The sequence below is a fragment of the Hippocampus comes genome, unplaced genomic scaffold (genome assembly GCF_001891065.2).
Source record: "Hippocampus comes isolate QL1 unplaced genomic scaffold, H_comes_QL1_v1.1 scaffold139, whole genome shotgun sequence".
Classification (NCBI taxonomy): domain Eukaryota; kingdom Metazoa; phylum Chordata; class Actinopteri; order Syngnathiformes; family Syngnathidae; genus Hippocampus; species Hippocampus comes.
The window spans coordinates 478,327-496,419 of record NW_017804829.1 but is presented as its reverse complement, the minus strand read 5'-3'; the positions used below and the strand labels follow the sequence as shown (position 1 = coordinate 496,419).

General features: G+C 42.4%; 1 protein-coding gene across 1 annotated transcript in view; it reads left to right on the top strand.

The window, feature by feature from the left end:
* The window catches only part of plxna2 (plexin A2), a 157,644-nt gene extending 144,647 nt beyond the window's left edge, over positions 1-12,997 (top strand). Inside the window, exons 26-31 of the mRNA XM_019866573.1 lie at positions 2,316-2,415; positions 4,971-5,161; positions 5,287-5,456; positions 5,584-5,796; positions 6,026-6,176; positions 7,949-12,997. Of these exons, the coding sequence (XP_019722132.1) occupies positions 2,316-2,415; positions 4,971-5,161; positions 5,287-5,456; positions 5,584-5,796; positions 6,026-6,176; positions 7,949-8,044 (921 nt within the window). The 3' untranslated portion in view covers positions 8,045-12,997. The remainder of the gene's footprint in view (positions 1-2,315; positions 2,416-4,970; positions 5,162-5,286; positions 5,457-5,583; positions 5,797-6,025; positions 6,177-7,948) is intronic.
* The last annotated feature ends 5,096 nt before the right edge of the window (positions 12,998-18,093 follow it).

The following is an 18,093-nucleotide window of genomic DNA, read 5'->3' as shown; positions in this document are numbered from 1 at the left end:
ATACCAAAGTTGAAAGTCGATGTTTCAGTGCCATTCCTTCTCACGTTCAAGGTGAAAGGTCACATGTTCACTGGGGGATTAGCGTCAGGATCTGAGGGCAGTTGTCAACCAAAGGGGTCACTCCAGGGGGGGGACAGGTTCGGTCCGGGGTTCAGGCGGCTGCTTTGGGAACGGAAGATAAATGCCAACGGCTTGGCGCAATCCACTCAGTCTAATGAAAGGTGTTATCGCAGGAGGGCCCCGTAGCCTCCTAACGCACCTGCCCACTATCGCACCCACACTGGATTATCCCTGAAGGGGCGAATGTGCACGCCTTCAATCATTTCCTCTATCACAAGGATCCATCTCTGCCGCCGCGTCTGTGTCGGGAAAGCGCTCGCGGGGATGGAGGGAAGCGTACCGGGCGGACGCCGACACGGAGGCTATTTCACGCCTTTCATAGGGAACTCATCACTGGAATAATAGCAAGGGAGGTCCATGCCGTCGGTTTATTAGAGCGCTGGCCGAAAGGAGGCGGATGCAAGAGGTTGGGGAGACAAATAAGGAAGAGTTGTGTTGATAGAGATTGAAAGGGTGAAGGGAGGATGTTTTGAGAGGGGCACGGTTTCATTTTCCCTCCAGAATGTTGAGGATTCCTCTTCAGGTGCCGCCGCAGGTTCATGAGTTTCTCCAATGTGGCTGACAGAGCAGCCAGATTGGGTTGGATGATTGTGTCTGTGGTATGAGGCCATAGTACACGCTAGAACGGCCCTCCGAAAGACACCACAACTACATTGCGGCCCACGACAAAAATGAGTTTGATACCCCTGTCTTATCTCAAGTATTTGTTTTTGTTGTCCCCCAACACTTACATTAGTGCCATGTAGTACTTTGCCCCATTTTGGGTGGGTAGTGCATGTTTTGGATGTTCATTCATTTCAAACACAACAATATTGGATTTAGGATCCTTTGAATCGAGGTGCAAAGGCAATAGATTGCAGCTATGGAAGGCATGAAGACCAATGAACCAACAATTCTAAAAATATCTTTTTAGAGTCTTCCCACACTCAAATGTATTTATGTAGCCCTGAATTCCAAAAAGTCTTCACATGCCGACAATTGACAAATATACACGACCTCTTCTGATCTTAACCCCCATATGGGCGACAACCCCCTTCCGGGATGACCAGGCTGGAATGGATGCAGAGTGGGCAACATTGAACAAAGACAAGACGGGCAACTATTGACACCTTTGTCATGCCAACTTTTCAATCTTTTACATTCATCAAAGTTGTTGCTTTGATTTTGGCACGACAACCTTTAGAGTATCTTCCAAGTAGCATGTCCTGGTTTGACTTTGTTCATCTTCTGTTATCATGATATATCATTCCAAGTAAATTGCAAGCTGTCGAGAAACATGATCGTATCAAATTGATTGATAGTCATCAGTTTTGTGATGAGGCTTTTTGAGTTCCGACTCCTACTTGGAAGGTAGCATGTAGGTTAGCACATTTTGCCTTGTGCTGGAGAAATTCTTTGTTCGAATCTGGGTTATAGTCTCCCTTTGGAGTTCGTAGCTTTTTTTTATTTTCCTCTGGGGACCACTTGCCAAAAGCTTGCATGTTAGGCTAATTGAAGACTCAAAATCATCCATTTGGGTGAACGATCCTTTCCAACTGCCCTGTGATTAACTCCGGACCAGTCCGGGGTTTAACTTGCTTCTCGCCCGAAGTCAGCTGTGATCAGCTCCAAGCTCACTTATGACCCAGTGCTCGCGAAAAAGAATGAATTCACTACTCCTTAACATGTCCTCTGCCCTCTTAACATTCTTCTTCTTCTCCTCCATATGGTGACATTATACTTTTTCCTTTAAGGATGCAAAATCCACACAAGATTCTTCGCCTGTATTTTTTTTTCCCCCCGGAGAGCACTCTAATATCCCAGTTCCAAAGCTTACTTCACATCTCTGTTGCTGCAGTCATGTCAAGTGCAGCCACCATGCCCCAAACTGCCTGAAAGTAATGAACAGACATGACAAGGAGGAATATGTTTGGATTATTCACGCAGGCCTTATGTAATGTCTTCTTTACTTGTACATTTTGAGAGAGTTAGTAATACATGAAGACATCAGAGGGTATTATTAAATGATGGGCTCTCCGTACGGGCCATTCTAAGCCACGAGATCCGTGACACTGAAAGCAAACTGCGGATATTAATTGAATTTTAACTGAATGAATCGCAGACCTCTGGAAGATCTCGTGCACCGATGCGATTTCGAGCCATATGAACGTGGCTTGCAAACATGGATGTGAAGATGTTCGTGTTTGCCCTCGCAGGTGTCGGACCGTTGTGTGGTGGCTTTGGTGCCCAAACAGACGTCGTCGTACAACATTCCACCCTCAGCCAGCATATCGCGCTCGTCCATCAGCAGATATGGTGAGTCCCGAGACCAGACTGCCGTGGTTGGTGTGTGCGCACACACACACACACACACACACATATATATATATATATATACACGCACACACACCTACACACCTACATAAGTTAAGAACAATAAACAAAATGTTTTGTCAAAAATATCTTTGACAACATTGATTTCATATTTTAAACGTATACATATTACAATAAATGGAGTGTTTGTGCAAAAAAATATGTAAAAAAAAAAATAAAAAATGACCGACGCAAGCGTGTATTATCACGTGGGCACATTCAAGACCGTCAACCCACACGGCACTACATCATTGCCGATTGTGGTCTCAGGAGGGATGTTGATATCCCGTGTGACATGATTCATGACGGTGGCATTGTTACAAGCCAAACTGTCTCACCTTAAATTTTATGATATCAATTCATTTTATGATATCAGGTCATCAATTTTATTTCACGATTGTATAATCTGAAATGCAAGTAAACTAGATGGTTTTTTTTTCACGATTTCTGATTCTGCCCTTGTCTTTTTTCCCCCCTCAAGCACATCAGTCTTTTAGAGTAGCAATCGTAATTATTATTATCATTATTATCATTATAATATGTTATTTAATGTATTTAGTCATATTTAATTAAAGGTTAGGTTTAGCTAAAGGTGCATTTTATTTAAAAATATATATATCTAAAAACTGATGTTCTAGAAAAGAAAGTAATCATACATGAATTCAAGGACACATACAGCCATATAATTAAGATTTGCTGTTGAGTAGTATAATCAGATGTTGGGGTAAAATGGACCAAGTGCACTCAACTTGCTTCCATTTCTTCTGTTACTGTTGTTGGAAGTGCACCCTCATCCATCATGACCCAACAAAACTACACCTCGACACTCGTTGATGGATTTGTATCCAATTACATTTGACACACAGTGCCTTGACTCAATGCATACCCTCTTCAATTTGTCAAAAAAATGTTCCAAAAATCTCACCATCAAGATGTGAGTCTGCCACCATACCAAGAGAACTTTGAGAAGTGTCCTTGAGAAGATGGAGGAACACCCCCTCCCCAAAAAAAAAAGAAGAGGTCTTCAAACGGAGTAGCTCGATTAAGATTTAAAACCGCTATCCACCCTGTGTATCATTCGAGACCGGGTTCCCTTTGGGGAGCCAGATGTCGCCCGGTCATATTTTTTACACTTTGTGTGGCTGTATTGGCAGCAAAAAAAAAAGGTCTTTGGAGCTTATCCGGGCCTTTGAAGCAAGGTGAGAGAGATCCTCACTGAGCGCCTCTCTGCGTGCGATGCTCAGATCCCAAATCTCCGGGGATCCCAGTGCCGGGAGACTCTTGCTAATTAGTGACTGAGAAAGTGATGTGTTATCGCCAAGGAGCAAGGAGGCAGCAATGTGAGAACAGAGTTGACATGCTGAGGGACAATGGGGCCTTTGGGTGCTTAGCAACGTTTTTAGATGCCGTGATTTGAACGTGATAGCAGGTTTTCCCTCCCGTTGTGGAAGAAGAGGAGTAATAAAGTGGTATTTTTAAGACCAGCTCATCTGTACATGTTCCACTCAACAAATCTGGCACTATATTCTAGTCATTGACTCATAGATCATGATACTGCCCAAAATAGCCATGCAGTGACAAACAAGAAAAAAAAAAACGGAATGGCACTCGATACAGAGTAGACCTCATCCGAGCCAAAGGATACCGCTTTTGTATTCTACTTCCTCGTTTGTGGAGGATGAGCATTCGGTCATTCTGTGCTGTTTCGCTTTCGGGATGGAATGTTCTGTTATTCATGCTAGAGTGACTCAAATGGCAAAAAGTGAAAACAAAATGCTTCACAAAGCCATTTAATGGTTTCTTCCTTGGCTTCATGCTCTAATGGAAATCACTCCAGTAGGTTTTAACACGTAGGAGCAAATGGCATACAGGGCTTCAAGTTGTTTGCCTCTCAAGATGCAAGATGATGCCAGAGTACCGTATTTTCCGCACTATAAGGCACACCTAAAGGAATTCAAGCATCTCAAAAGCCAACAGTGCGCCTTTCAATCCAATGCGATGGATCGATATTCTGATTTCTTGGACATTGTATTTTTTAGTGTTCTGTAAAGCGCTTTGTTACAGCGGCAACGGTTGTAAAAGCTCTCTATAAATAAAGCTGTATTTTATTGTATTATTGGGAATTTCTCCATTGCGAGACGAATAAAGGTTTTCTTATGTTGTATTCCCTTTAGTGTAGCTCCATCTAGTGGCTGCATCACGCAACCGCAGCCACTATGTTGGCTTCTATTCTATACGCCTTATAGTGCGGAAAATACGGTCAAATAAAAATGAGCGGTCCAAAACCTGTGACAAAGAATCATAACTCATTCTCATAACCCATAAGAGAAGTTCGGGATCCTGCCAACCAATAAATCAAGTTTCACGCCAAGTCATCACTTCTGAATGGTTATGTTTGGGTTTGCCTTTAAAGTATCACAAAATCATGCATTTCTGGTGACCTACAAAGCAATGATATATATATATCTGACTGCTGAATGTTTTAATCTTTCAAATAGATTCTTCGTTCCGTTACACTGGCAGTCCCGACAGCCTGCGGTCTCGCGCTCCCATGATCACGCCGGATCTAGAAAGTGGTGTAAAGGTTTGGCACCTGGTGAAGAACCATGAGCATGGAGACCAAAAGGAAGGAGACCGCGGCAGCAAGATGGTTTCGGAGATCTACCTGACCAGGCTACTCGCTACCAAAGTAGGCACTGAAAACATATGAACCCAGGGATCATGCTTTTTCTTTCTTTTTGGGGCGGGAGGCGGACTAGATGGCCGATCTTTGAAGGCAAATCATTCATCTTACTGCTCTCATGTCCCCCGCAGGGAACGCTCCAAAAATTTGTTGACGACCTGTTCGAGACATTGTTCAGTACAGTTCACCGAGGTAGCACGCTGCCGCTAGCCATCAAGTACATGTTCGACTTCCTGGACGAACAAGCTGACAAGCACGGCATATATGACACGGATGTCCGCCACACGTGGAAGAGCAACTGGTAAGAGAGCAGACCGAGGACCCTAAAAGTCACCTTTTGTATTGTGAAATCAGAATACCGACAGAGAATTCACCCACGAAGTGAGCAGCCATCGCACTTAGCCAGTCCCTTTGTCTCCATCCTCCAGCCTTCCACTGCGTTTCTGGGTGAACGTGATCAAGAACCCACAGTTTGTGTTTGACATCCATAAGAGCAGCATCACGGACGCCTGTCTGTCTGTGGTTGCTCAGACATTCATGGATTCTTGCTCCACTTCTGAACACCGCCTGGGCAAAGACTCCCCATCCAATAAGCTCCTCTACGCTAAAGATATCCCCAATTACAAGAGCTGGGTTGAGAGGTAAGCTTTATAGTTCACACACCATTCCCAATGCGTTCTTGTTTAAGTCTTCTTGGATACATCAAACTTGGATTCTCTTTGCTGGCCTACACATCTCACATTCCGTCATTGTGCGCGACGACTCATGAAATGCACTCTTTGACGGTTAAGGCCTCTGAAATTGGGACCTTAAAAGTTGATGTCGAGTTCACTTTGTTGGTTGCGAACGATGACAAGTGCCGTCCCGCAGGTACTACGCCGACATCAACAGGCTGCCAGCCATCAGCGACCAGGACATGAACGCCTACTTGGCCGAACAGGCTCGACTCCATTCCAGCGAGTTCAACATGCTGAGCGCCCTGAATGAGATCTACTCGTATATCAGCAAGTACAGCGAGGAGGTACGTCGGCGCTTGCCTGTGTGACTCGGTGGTTGGGATGAATGCGTCTCATTCGTAATGACACCAAGGGGCTGCTTACTTGAAGCATTCTGCTGAAAACCGCCTAGCAAACAAAAACTCTCTTGTTGTGGCCAGAATTTGGAAACAGGTCTCAGAGTGGACCTTTTATAAAACAAACAGAAAATGGAAGCCTTACAGTACACATAATTATTCATGTTCAATCTTGGCATGCCGTTTCCAGTTGTTTTCACTGGTCCATGTTAAGTGGAGGTCACGTTTTCAAAAACTCAAGGAAAAAAAAAACACCACTGTTAGGGTTTGAATTATCTGTTCCTCTATGTCTCAATGTGTTTTAAGAGATAGCAACTACACAACATCATGTGGATACAAAGCAGGAGCAGGATTACACACAGGCAATACACACACACACACACACACACACACGCACACACGCACACACGCACAAATTGGATGACAGGAAGCATAAAAGGGAGGAAAGAGAAAAGGGAGCATTTATGGGAACGTTCACTGCTTCTAATGTCAGCTCCTCCTTTGGGAGTCTGACCTTTACGTTGGAACAGCGCACTGCTCTATCTCGTCCTCCTTCCTTGTATGCCTCCTCTCTTTGCGTCCATTATCCAGTCGGCTTGCCCCTTTGCTCTCGACGGATCACTTAACGTCGCGTTTGGCAGCTTCTGAGCAACACATTCAAACATGCGGCACGTTTTGCAAGATTCAGTCAAAACTAGAGATGTTTGCTACTTTTTTCCCCAGAACAATCTCAGTATGAGTACTCAACTCTTTACTACTCACCGTCACGGATACTAAGTAACCGATACCATAAGTGCTAGTAGTTGAGACATAAAATGTTTATTAAACCAATGACAAGTAGTCTGAAAGTAAGACTTATATATCTCCCAATATATCATTTTCCTAAAAAAAATATGCAAAATTAACAGCAATGTTCTATTAGCATTTTTGCATTTGTTCACTCAATGCCTATTTTGCATAGAAACCATTGTACAACTCTTTTGAAGGAATCGAGAGAAGTGCAAAGAATTCAATTGAATACAATAATGCTTCGAGTTACAATTAAGAATACCTTGACCTTTAACCAAAGTTTTGGAATAGATGATTGACCACCTTGGCCCTTCATGTTTGTTGTCTGTACTGCGTTGTATTATACAGTACATGTATGTTAAGCTCAAGGTCCAGAATACTTGTACTCAATTAGAAATACATTATAGTCTATGATAGGGCAATGATTGGTTGCCAAGATTCCACAGTGGGTGTGAGCCAAGATGTGAACTCTCTCAACAGTTCTATTAACCAAATGTAATTGGAATAAGAATGAAAATGATGCTATTAATACAAAAGTTTCCCCAGCTGGGGGTGACAAGAAGTATCAACGTATGTAGAAAAAGAAGACTATTCGCACTTCCCTGCTTTGTTGTTCCACCCTTTTGCCCTGAATGTTGCCGTCACCCTGATTGAGATTCCTCCTGACAGGCAAGAGAGAGATGAGAGAACCAAACACAGCGCTTGTCTCAAGCTGACGCTTGAACCTTGACAAACGTCGCATTTACACGACGGGGACTCAAAGGATAAAAAGTGAAAGGCTAATAGATAAATATTCCTCAACAAAGACAAAGCAGCTTTTTTTGGGGGGGGGTTCTTTTCTGACACTTCTGGAAAATGGAAAACAGGGTTTGGCTTCTGTGACAATTTTTTTTTTTTGGACCTAGATCTCTTCTCTTTATATTTCCGAACAGATCACGGCAGCCTTGGACCAGGACGACCACGCCAGGAAGCAGAGGCTGGCCTACAAGGTGGAGCAGCTCATCGCCGCTATGTCCTTCGAGAGCTGAGCATCAGACAAGGACGTGTGGAGCGATGCTTTCTCGACCGGTCGTGCAATATGGATGTACACTTGCTTTAGTTTGTGTCTCAGACTCTGCCATCATGGCGCGTGACCCTGGAACTCCGAGCCCCTCACCTGGAAAGTGATGCCAGCATGGAAGGCCACAACAAGACTTTATTTATTTATTGGTGTCGTCGCCTGGGACATTGTCCAAAATGGAACTTGTGTGTGTGTGTGTGTGTGTGTGTGTGTGTGTGTGTGTGTGTGTGTGTGTGTGTGTGTGTGTGCGCGCGCGCAGGAGAAAAGCGGTCGAGATCTCATGCTGGACTGCTGCATTCAGATTTTATTTTTATACTCTTGACTCTTAAATATGATCAGTTATCATTGGAATCAGCACCTGGGGACCGCTAAATTTCGGTGTTGGTCCAACACTCTTCTTCGGATGAAAGAGTCACATGACTTAGACAGTGTACAGGACCAAGGAGCGAAGGAAGAGGGCATCTGTAAATGTAGCAGTGTTGATAAGGCCAATGTGAATGTAGAATATTCTTTTTCCCTGAAGGATGAATGGAAGTGGGCTTCCAGGACGTTTTTTTTTTCAGCTAACCCAAGATTTAAGCAGTTCCTTGCATCGCTGCTCATACCAAGCCAAAATCCTCCGTTTGCATCCTGTTTTCATATCGTGGTTTGTTCGCATACTGTGCCACATCACATATGTCAGCTGTTCAAACGATCGATCCAAGTGCCAACACGTTGAGCTGGCCGGTCGCAGGCCTCCATAGGACCTCCGCCGTCGTCTTTGCACAGGCAGCAAGAAGCCAAGATGTGTGGGTCTTGTTTGACCGAGCGCCAAAAGACTCTTGCTCAAAAATCGGTTAATGCTTTACAAGTGGAACTTCAAGCCGCGCCAAGGTTTGCTAGCGTAAAGAGATGTGATGCTAGAGGTACGAAACAAGACATCAAAGAGAGGAGATAATCATGAAACCAGAACATCAGACTCATTCTGTTGAATTACTCCAGATAGTCAACAAAGCAACAGTCATCTTCCTATCTGCCGGTATATTGTCTGACCTATATACACATACATATATGTTGTCCAAAGCGCTTTACCAACCCTCCTATTCACTTTGTTGAAAACATATCAGACTGTCCACTGACGCGCTAACGCAGACGCATCAACCTACAGAAACACTATTATTTTTTAGTTGAAAATAACTTACTTTAACCCCCATACACTAGGAACCAAACATAAAACAGATATGTGTAAAGAACATGAATCCACTGGAATATGTCCAATCCATTAAGGTTCCACTTTGCAAATCAAATGGCTGAAAGTAGAATTTCCCAACCTGTATTGAGGGAATCGGAATCGCCTTAAAGGCACATATTTTACAAAAGAAAATGAACATTTCTTATTAACTTACGCCCCCCCCCCACACACACACACACACACACACACACACACACAACTGAACTGAACTGAACTGGTCGCCAGTCAGTCTTAGGGCACACATAGTGACAAAGAACAATTAACACCCACGTCGTCACTGAGTGGGAACCGATCCCGCGCTGCCCGCACAGAACTTAGACAAGCTACACTATCAGTAACTGTCACACACAAAAAAAATAAATATTATGTTAGGAAACAAAGTAAAGACTTTTTTTTTTTAAATCGGTGTCAAAAATACATTTGCTGTTGTCTGACCAATTGCTCCAGTCAACTCAACTGTATTTATAGAGCACTTTAAAATGAATTGGATCATCTGATCATGTCTCACAGCACCTTAATGTTCAAACCATGTGAACAGTCGTTAACAATCGATGACTTAAAGCATTTAATTTTAGATTCAAGGAGGCAAAATTTGGATTATTCTTCGTCTGGTGTTTAGGGCCGAATGTGTTTGCTCATGGCACATAGTTTAAATAGTTTAAACCACGTCATGACATCACGTATGAAAGGTGGCCTTAGATATCCTCCCGCTCCATTTTTTTTTTTCAATATCCTTCGTCCTCGACAAAGTAAAGGTGAAGAAGAGCATGGGCAGGTTTAGGCAGACGTTGCCCGGCTCACCATTTGAAGGCAGGCGTCGGGGAATAATGATGGGGAAGGAGGGAACGGATGGGCGGGAGACTCCCCTTCATCTTCCTGCTCCTGCTTTGATGCTTCTCTTTGATCAGACTTGCTGGTTTTGCGCCGGACCTGAAGAGCTAACAGGCAAGAGGAAGTCAGGGCTTGGCGATGACTGCGATGCTGTGGCCATGTCCTGCCAATAGGGGCGCGCATGGGAATGTGGCGACGTTCTTCTTCTCTGCTACGTCAGACGACTTCTGTTTGAATACCGAGGCCTGTATCTCTACATCATTGCAAATGTATTCACCAAACTCATAATAGGTCCAAGAAATCATTTCAAACGATGTGAAAATAATGCTGCCGTCATACTGGATACCAGCTATCCACCATAGCTGATTAGGTTTCATATATATTTTTATATTTATTTGGATGTATTTATTTGTTAAAAAAAAAAAAAAGAAAAAGAAATAAATAAAAGGGACCTTGTACATTAATAAATATTCATACCAATGTAAATACCTTTTGATCTTGGCTTGATGGTATTGGTTGTTTCTAATTATTAGATTTGAATTTTTGACAAACTATCAAAAACCTGCATGCTTACATTTTTGTTTGTCTGTTTTGGCACACTTTCTCGCAAGTCTCATTGATCTCTTCCTCTGCGTATGGTTACTCATTTCTCATTATAGACCTGTGACTCGGTCCTTTTGCTACATTCTGTGCTTTACCATGTAGAAATCCCTCGGGTAATTGGGACATAACATTATCCATAAATACGCTAAGGCCTATTCATAAAACAGTAGCGCCAATAGAAGTAATATTGCAAAGTGTGTAAAGGCACAAATGCGCTACAACTGTCAACATTGCTCCATACGTTTGTCTAAGTGGACATCTTTACTGAACGTTAAAGGAGAAATATTTGCTTTTTTTCACAATTTAAAGGGGAAATCAACCCCCCTCCAAAAAAAATAATAAATCTCTCCAATGATCTGTTCTATGTGCTCTACTAGTCTAAGCACAATATTCTGATTTATATTGTGTTTGTGGAACGCGAATTAAGCAGAAAAATCCACCTGTTTTTATCCATCTCAGTGGGCGGCCATTTTGCCTGGTACAGACCAAGGCAAAATGGCCGCTCATTAAGTACAGTAAGTGGCAGTACAAGTTGTACCGCCTCTTGCTCTCAACTGAAAATGAAATCTCTGTACTGAAGGGCTCAGGTAACGACCGTTACGGCTCACCTGTTTTCCAAGTTTGGTCATGTGACGTTTGCAAGGTTTTCCGCTTCATTCGTATTCCACAAATGCAATATTAATGCCATGTTTAGACGAGTGGGGCCACAAAGAACATAGGAATGTAAGAAGATAATTTTTGACGTGACTTCCACTTTAATAAACGGTCTCACATGTTGGGTCAAAATACAGAAAGGCTTAAGAATTCATGCCCAACTAACATCTAATGTACATTGAACAGTTCTCTTCCATTTAAATGATCCAATCTGTCACTCTGCCTGCCTGTTGCCGACAATGCTGAGTACAACTTTTACTACCATGGCGACTAAGTGCCAGCGCTAAGGCTTTTCAATCTCGGCTATCTTTCACTGAGCTTTACCAGCCTGGTAGCCAAGTTATGGGCGGAGAAACTCAGTATGGGTGTGGCTGTTATGTAACTCGGCCACTGTTGCATCACGGCGGAGCAGAAATTCTGAACATTAGCTCACTAAAACAGTTTCAGAAATCACACACTAAAGATTAACTTCGATGGGTGGACAGACCCTCCAGAGACCCAAATATTTGCATATGAGCAATTAAAAACAAATTTATCCATGTGTCCTTGAAGAAACAATAATGATATCGCTCAGCAAAGATTGTGATCTATTTCCAATTTTTTTTTTCTTGTTTTTAACTAGAATCAGTCAATCGGTCTTCCCGACCTCAGCATATACGAAACGTATCCTCCTCATACCTCGTTGCTTGGACAGAGTAATGCTTTTTTTAAATCATTCGAAACAGGACCTTAAATGCCTTCTCCTCTTCCAAAGGATGAAACGTTCGTCTCAATGCATTCCGAGGCTTCGATTCATCTCATCCTCCTGAGGTTGTCAGCTGCGAGTGTTTTTAATTCATGCTTTTAGTTTGGCCCGCTGCTCCATCTGCGCCTCCTGAAAACCCACAAAAAAAAAAAGATACAATAGCTGAATGCACCTATCCGCTCAGAGATTTCTTTTTTTGTTGTAATTATTCAACGAGTGTGTTCCCTTGCTCGCTTTGGATCCAAGCTACACTGAAAAGCGGAGAATGTTTTTTTTTTTTTTGTTGGTTTGTTTGTTTGCTTTGCTCTTCCTTTTTCGATGCTCACGTGAGATCTGGATTGTCGCATCACAAGTCCACCCGGAGCTGTTTGCTTCGAAAAAGATGTTTTGCGCACTTTTTTTTTACTCTCTCAGTTTGTCAAAGGGCTGATGTTGTGCTTTTGGCTAGCTCCTGTCATTCTGTCCGCCAAACAACACGCTCCTCTGCAGTTTGTTGATAGATTGCTCATTGTCGTACTCCCGAGTAAGAAAAGATTTGACACACCTTGTAAAAAAAAAATAATAAAAAGAAATGTTTGTCGACACTGGAGTTCTGTACAAAAATAATTACTGGCAATGATAATAATGGCTGTTTGTCTGTGTTATTTTATAAAGGTCTTGTGAAAATTGTAAGAAATCAAGGTATTTAAAAGCGGTTGTTCTCTCGTTTTTTTTTTGTTTTTTTTACTTGCTTTGATTTTTCTGATAATATATTATTGTGTACCTATTGTAAATATGAAGCACACCTATTTTGCAAGCCAAGGATTCACTTTATACCGTTGTTATATATGAATAAACTTTGCTGGTTAAAAAGTGCATTCATATCCTTTTGTTTGATTTTTTTTTTTCCTGAAGCTAATTATCTTAGCAGGCAATTCTTACCATGTTTAGACATATGCTAGAGTGGCACGAAATAAACAGCATTTGTAATGACCCTGTTTTTAATTCTGTAAACGGCATCATGATGCTGAAGCACTTTGCTCCAAGTGACATTTAAATATATAGACAAAGAGACATAAATTGGGATCGACCCAATAAAATTCAGACAAGTAGAAGGTTTGTAGCTGGGTAATGTTCCCACGCTTAACCCTTTGTATTCTATGTCTTGACTTCATTTTTCCCGCTTCTATTTCCACAAGAGGGGTTCAAATCCCCTTTTGCTTCTAATCCTGTTCCACTGAGACCACTTCAAATCCACGGGGGGACTTAACACCCTGTAATGCCTTCACAAGCAGTCGGCACATAAGGATGACATTCGCATTTACATTTATTCTAGGTTGGATCCTTAGGCCGGATTACTTGGCGAATTTCAAATTAATTATGTTGACGAGCTGGGAACACGAGGTTTGAGTTCACCATCCGTACGTCCAATTTCCATAGCACGTATCTTCGTATATGGTTGCGGGTGGGCTGACGCCTATCCCAGTTGACTTTGGGTGAGAAGTACCGAACACCCAATCGCACGACGCTTACAGGAGCCAACCAATCATTCACTCTCATGTTCACCGTGCTAACTACTGCCAAAACTTTAACGGCAAATGACAGTGCAATTCAATGGTAATTTGTGTCACAAGTGCCAAAAGAAATTAGCCACTAAAATGTAAACCCAATAAGCATGTACCTTAGCGTTTCTAACAAGCGACATATGGTGTAGCTTGAGTCTTATCGCTTCGAACTGGGAGTCCACTCAGTCACCTTGGTAACAACTTGGAGCCGCTGACGTAAGCGGCAATCTCGCAAAGTCCTGTGACAGGAAGCTGCGCTAGTGGCATTAATTAGCTGTTTCCATAATGCATACAAGCGTACAGAAACTTTTCCTCTGACATTTGGTGACAAGCTATTCGTGCTTTGCTGAGCTCCGCTGACCTTTCAGCGGGCGAGTGTGACGGTTGTCGTCTCGCTTGCCTGCTCGGACTCATCGTGACGACCTGATATGCAAATGAGTCAGGCAGGTTGACTGATGGCCTCCTGGTGTTTCACACCAGACAGAAAGGTGGGTGGAGCAATACAGTTCTAGTCACCTAATGTCACAGAATATAAAATATTTTGTGACTGTACTTTGGTTTTCCTCTATGTATACTATACTTCATTGTTGATATTTCGTGAAATGTTTACTTTGACCGGTACTCCAATACATTTCCTCAATAAAAAGCGCAGGCTATTTTTAATCCATAATACTTTCATTCATCCATCCATCCATCCATTTTCTAATTCGCTAATCCTCATGAGGGTTGTGGGCGTGCTGGAGCCTATCCCAGCTGTCATCGGGCAGTAGGAGGGGTATAACCCTGAACTGGTTGCCAGCCAATCACAGGGCATACATAGACGAATAACCATTTGCACTCATACTCACACTTTGGGACAATTTAGAATGTTCCATTAACCTGCCGCGCATGTTTTTGGAATGTGGGAGGAAACCGGAGTACCCGAAGAAAACCCACACAGGCACGGACGGGGAGAACATGCAAACTCCACACAGGAAGGCCAGCGCCGGAATCGAACCATGCACCTCTGCACTGTGAGGCGGACGTGATAACCAGTCGATCCCTCTGCCACCCAGTTACACTTCCCTTAATCATTTTATTTACTTGTCACTGCAAAATAAATCAAGAAATTACTAATTGCCTAAATGCCTGAACCGCAGAGCACCGAAGCAAAAAAGTTGTCCTGCCTGCCTGTCCAGGACCAGGCATGCAAATTACCTGTGCGGAGCACTGATAAGATGAAAGCTCCTGCCGCTGACTCTGCTGCTCACACAACACCGCCAGCAAGCAGATGACGACCAAAACAACTAGAATGGAAACTCTCTTGTGGTGATAACGAGGATCACGTTACACACCGAAGGGCGTGTTAACAGAAATGCTTTTCATATCCTGAATGGCATTTATGAAGCTTCAAAAATTCCCCAGTCAACCTGAAAAAGCATATCTTTCATTTCTATGACTCTGTTGAAGTCGAAATGGCAATGCTCTTTTAGTTATGATGGGTTGGTTTTGGCGTGTATGAGTAGTGTGACGGCCACGCTAACGTGTGCTAGCTAACTTAGCTCATTAGCCAAAACAGACCTTTACCTACTGACCATTGTCTAAGTTAAAAAAAAAAAAAAAGTTTAAATTAAAGCAAAGAGAACAACAATGACATTTCTAAACACTCACTTTTTAACAATACCTTTACTTCCAAAATGTAAGTACATTTCATGTTATAAAATTACTTTTGGTTTGTATTCAATACAGCTACTTAAAGATCTTTACCCAATTAATATTCTACAAGTTGACTTTTACCATTACCAAGTTATTTTCTGTTAAGGTCCTTGTAATTTCACTCAAATATCACTTTCTGATACTTAATACAAGACTGGTTCCAGCCGTTAGCATCTCTGTCTCACAGTTCTGAGGTTCAGGCTTCCTCCCACAATTCGTAAAAACGAGTCAATACTCTAAATTTACTGGATATGCGTTTGAATGCTTGTCTGGGGACCTTTTCATTTTTGTAAAACAGTAGGCGCCAGGTTAAGGTGGCAGAAAGTGAGTCACTTCAACAGAAAGTAAAGACAAAAACTTGTGTTTGGGGTTCCGCCACCAGATATAACCCAAAAGATCTAGGTTGTTTTTAATTTACTTAACAAATAATAAAATTCCTAATTATTCCAGCGGAACCTATTGGTGAAGAGCCTAAATTAAGTGACCAGAAATAGTTGTACAAAGTGTATCTGTAAAATGTTTTCTTGGGTTGTCTTTAAGTAATTTAGCAAAATGTAACCGCTACGCTGCTCGCTAACATCAACTCTTTACCATCAAAGGGCACTTCTCCTCCATTGATGCGAGCTCCAGAAAAAAACAGTTGGGTCCGAAATATGTTATTTACTAGAAATCATCCATATTACACTTTTTACATTTTTGTTGGGTGGTGTGTCGCGAGACGTTTCTAATGTCAAATAATTGCCTTTTCTCAGTAAAGGTTGGGAGACGTGGCTCTTTGTGCGTACACACCTAAACTCATCAATTTAACTGCTGCTTTCGGGGCTCAGGAGAGAAATCTGAATCACTCCTTTGCATATGCAGATGTTAATTACCGGCAGGCCAATCAGCAGGATGCCACGACAGCTTGAACATCACACGCCTCTCTTCCAAGCACCCCTGATGCCCACCCTCGCAAGTCGTCATTTGCACACTTACTCCCCTGGCTGACAATAAAAGATAATCACCTCCCATTTCTTTCATGGCTCATTCCCTCCTGCTCGCCGTTGTCTGATTCTCCATGCTGAGCTCTTATCTGCTGGGGTAGGGCGGGACAGGGCGGGCCTGTCATGTCGACACACCACCTGCCAAAAAACTCACCAGAGGCGGCAAAGTCATTCATTGACACATCCACAGGGGTTAAAATATGACATCGTCAATGATGTGGCCGTCATTGCATTTGGATCCTTCCAGTTAAGAAAGAGAAAAGGAAATAAGAAACGTGTCAACGATGAAAAGCACTGGAAACAGAGATAGAGGGCACCGGGATTGAGTGGTTAGCAAGTGTGCCGCATAATGCTTCGGTTGTGGGTTTGAATCCCGTCTCAGGAAAGAAGAAAGAAACAACAAAGACTGGAAGGACCAAAGGGGATAAATGAACAAAGGATAGGGAAATTTGATTCAAAGTGGAAAAGGAGCAATTGGAAAAAAAAAGAACCAAATAGTTTTTCGAGTAAATTATATGTTTGCCCTCTGTTCGTGTACATTTTCACGAAAGCAAAGTAGTACACTTTGGATTGGGATGAAATCAAATGTTTGAACTAGATCATCAAAATAATTTGATACAAACAAATACATTTAGCTGTGACAGGTTAAGGATGTATGTATTAATTTGGTCCCGGCTATGGTTCCAGTTTGCCTCTTAAAAATGGAACCATTCAAGTCTGATGCTACCTCTAGCATTGTGTAGTGAACTTTTTCATATTGACAGTGTTGTGAGTACAGACTAATTTGGTAGTAAAACCGCTCATTCTAGGACACATACACAAATACTAAGCTACGGTATACCACACCAAAAAATTCCTGAAAACCTGTGCAAAAAATTAGAAATATGAAAAAATGATCATCAATGACCACTAGATGGCAGAGGTGTCTTTGTGGCGCTTCATACGTCATACACTTCATGTTTATTTCTTGTTCAGAAGTTTTGTGCCATCCTTAAATTGTATTTTTCATGGAAGAGAGCCCTTGCCACTGCTTTGAGCCACATTGTGGGGGTTTTTTTCCAGTTTCCATGGATTTCGTTTGCCAGCAAGCTCATGAAGAATGTGCTGGGTTTTTTTTTTAATGTTCGTCTACCCACAGTAACACCCCGCCTCCCCTCCACTTCTTGACGCTCTCTTGCTTCCATTGTCCAGGTATGCTGTTTGCCTGGGATGAAAGGGGCTCTCTCTGAGCGCACTTCTTTGAGAATTATTGAAGGCTTGAGTTTGTAGGGGATGAATATTTGATGTGGAAGTCCCCAACGTCTCCAGACGAGCCCACAGCAACACTTCAGACAGCGGCGGCTTCCCTCACGGCTTCAATCACAGACCATAGTAAATACTGGTGGATTTATTTTACCATATTAGTTGTATATACTATCTATCAATCCTAAAGTCAGATCTGACGGTATGTGATTTTGTGCTGCTGGAAATTAAGACCGTGGTGGTTGTAATAAGAAATAATAGTGTTTTTTTAACACGCACGCTCACACACGAGTGGGCTTATGCCGCCTCCTAGTGGCCATATACATATATGTTCATAATACATTGTTTTTTTTTGTACTAAGTTATTATCACGTGCGTCTTAATACGTGTGCATACCGTGAGAAAGTCCATTTAAAACGTGTAAATCATAATTATATGGGAATAGGAAAACATTTCAGAAGGGCAATTTCTACCTAATTTTGGTTTCAA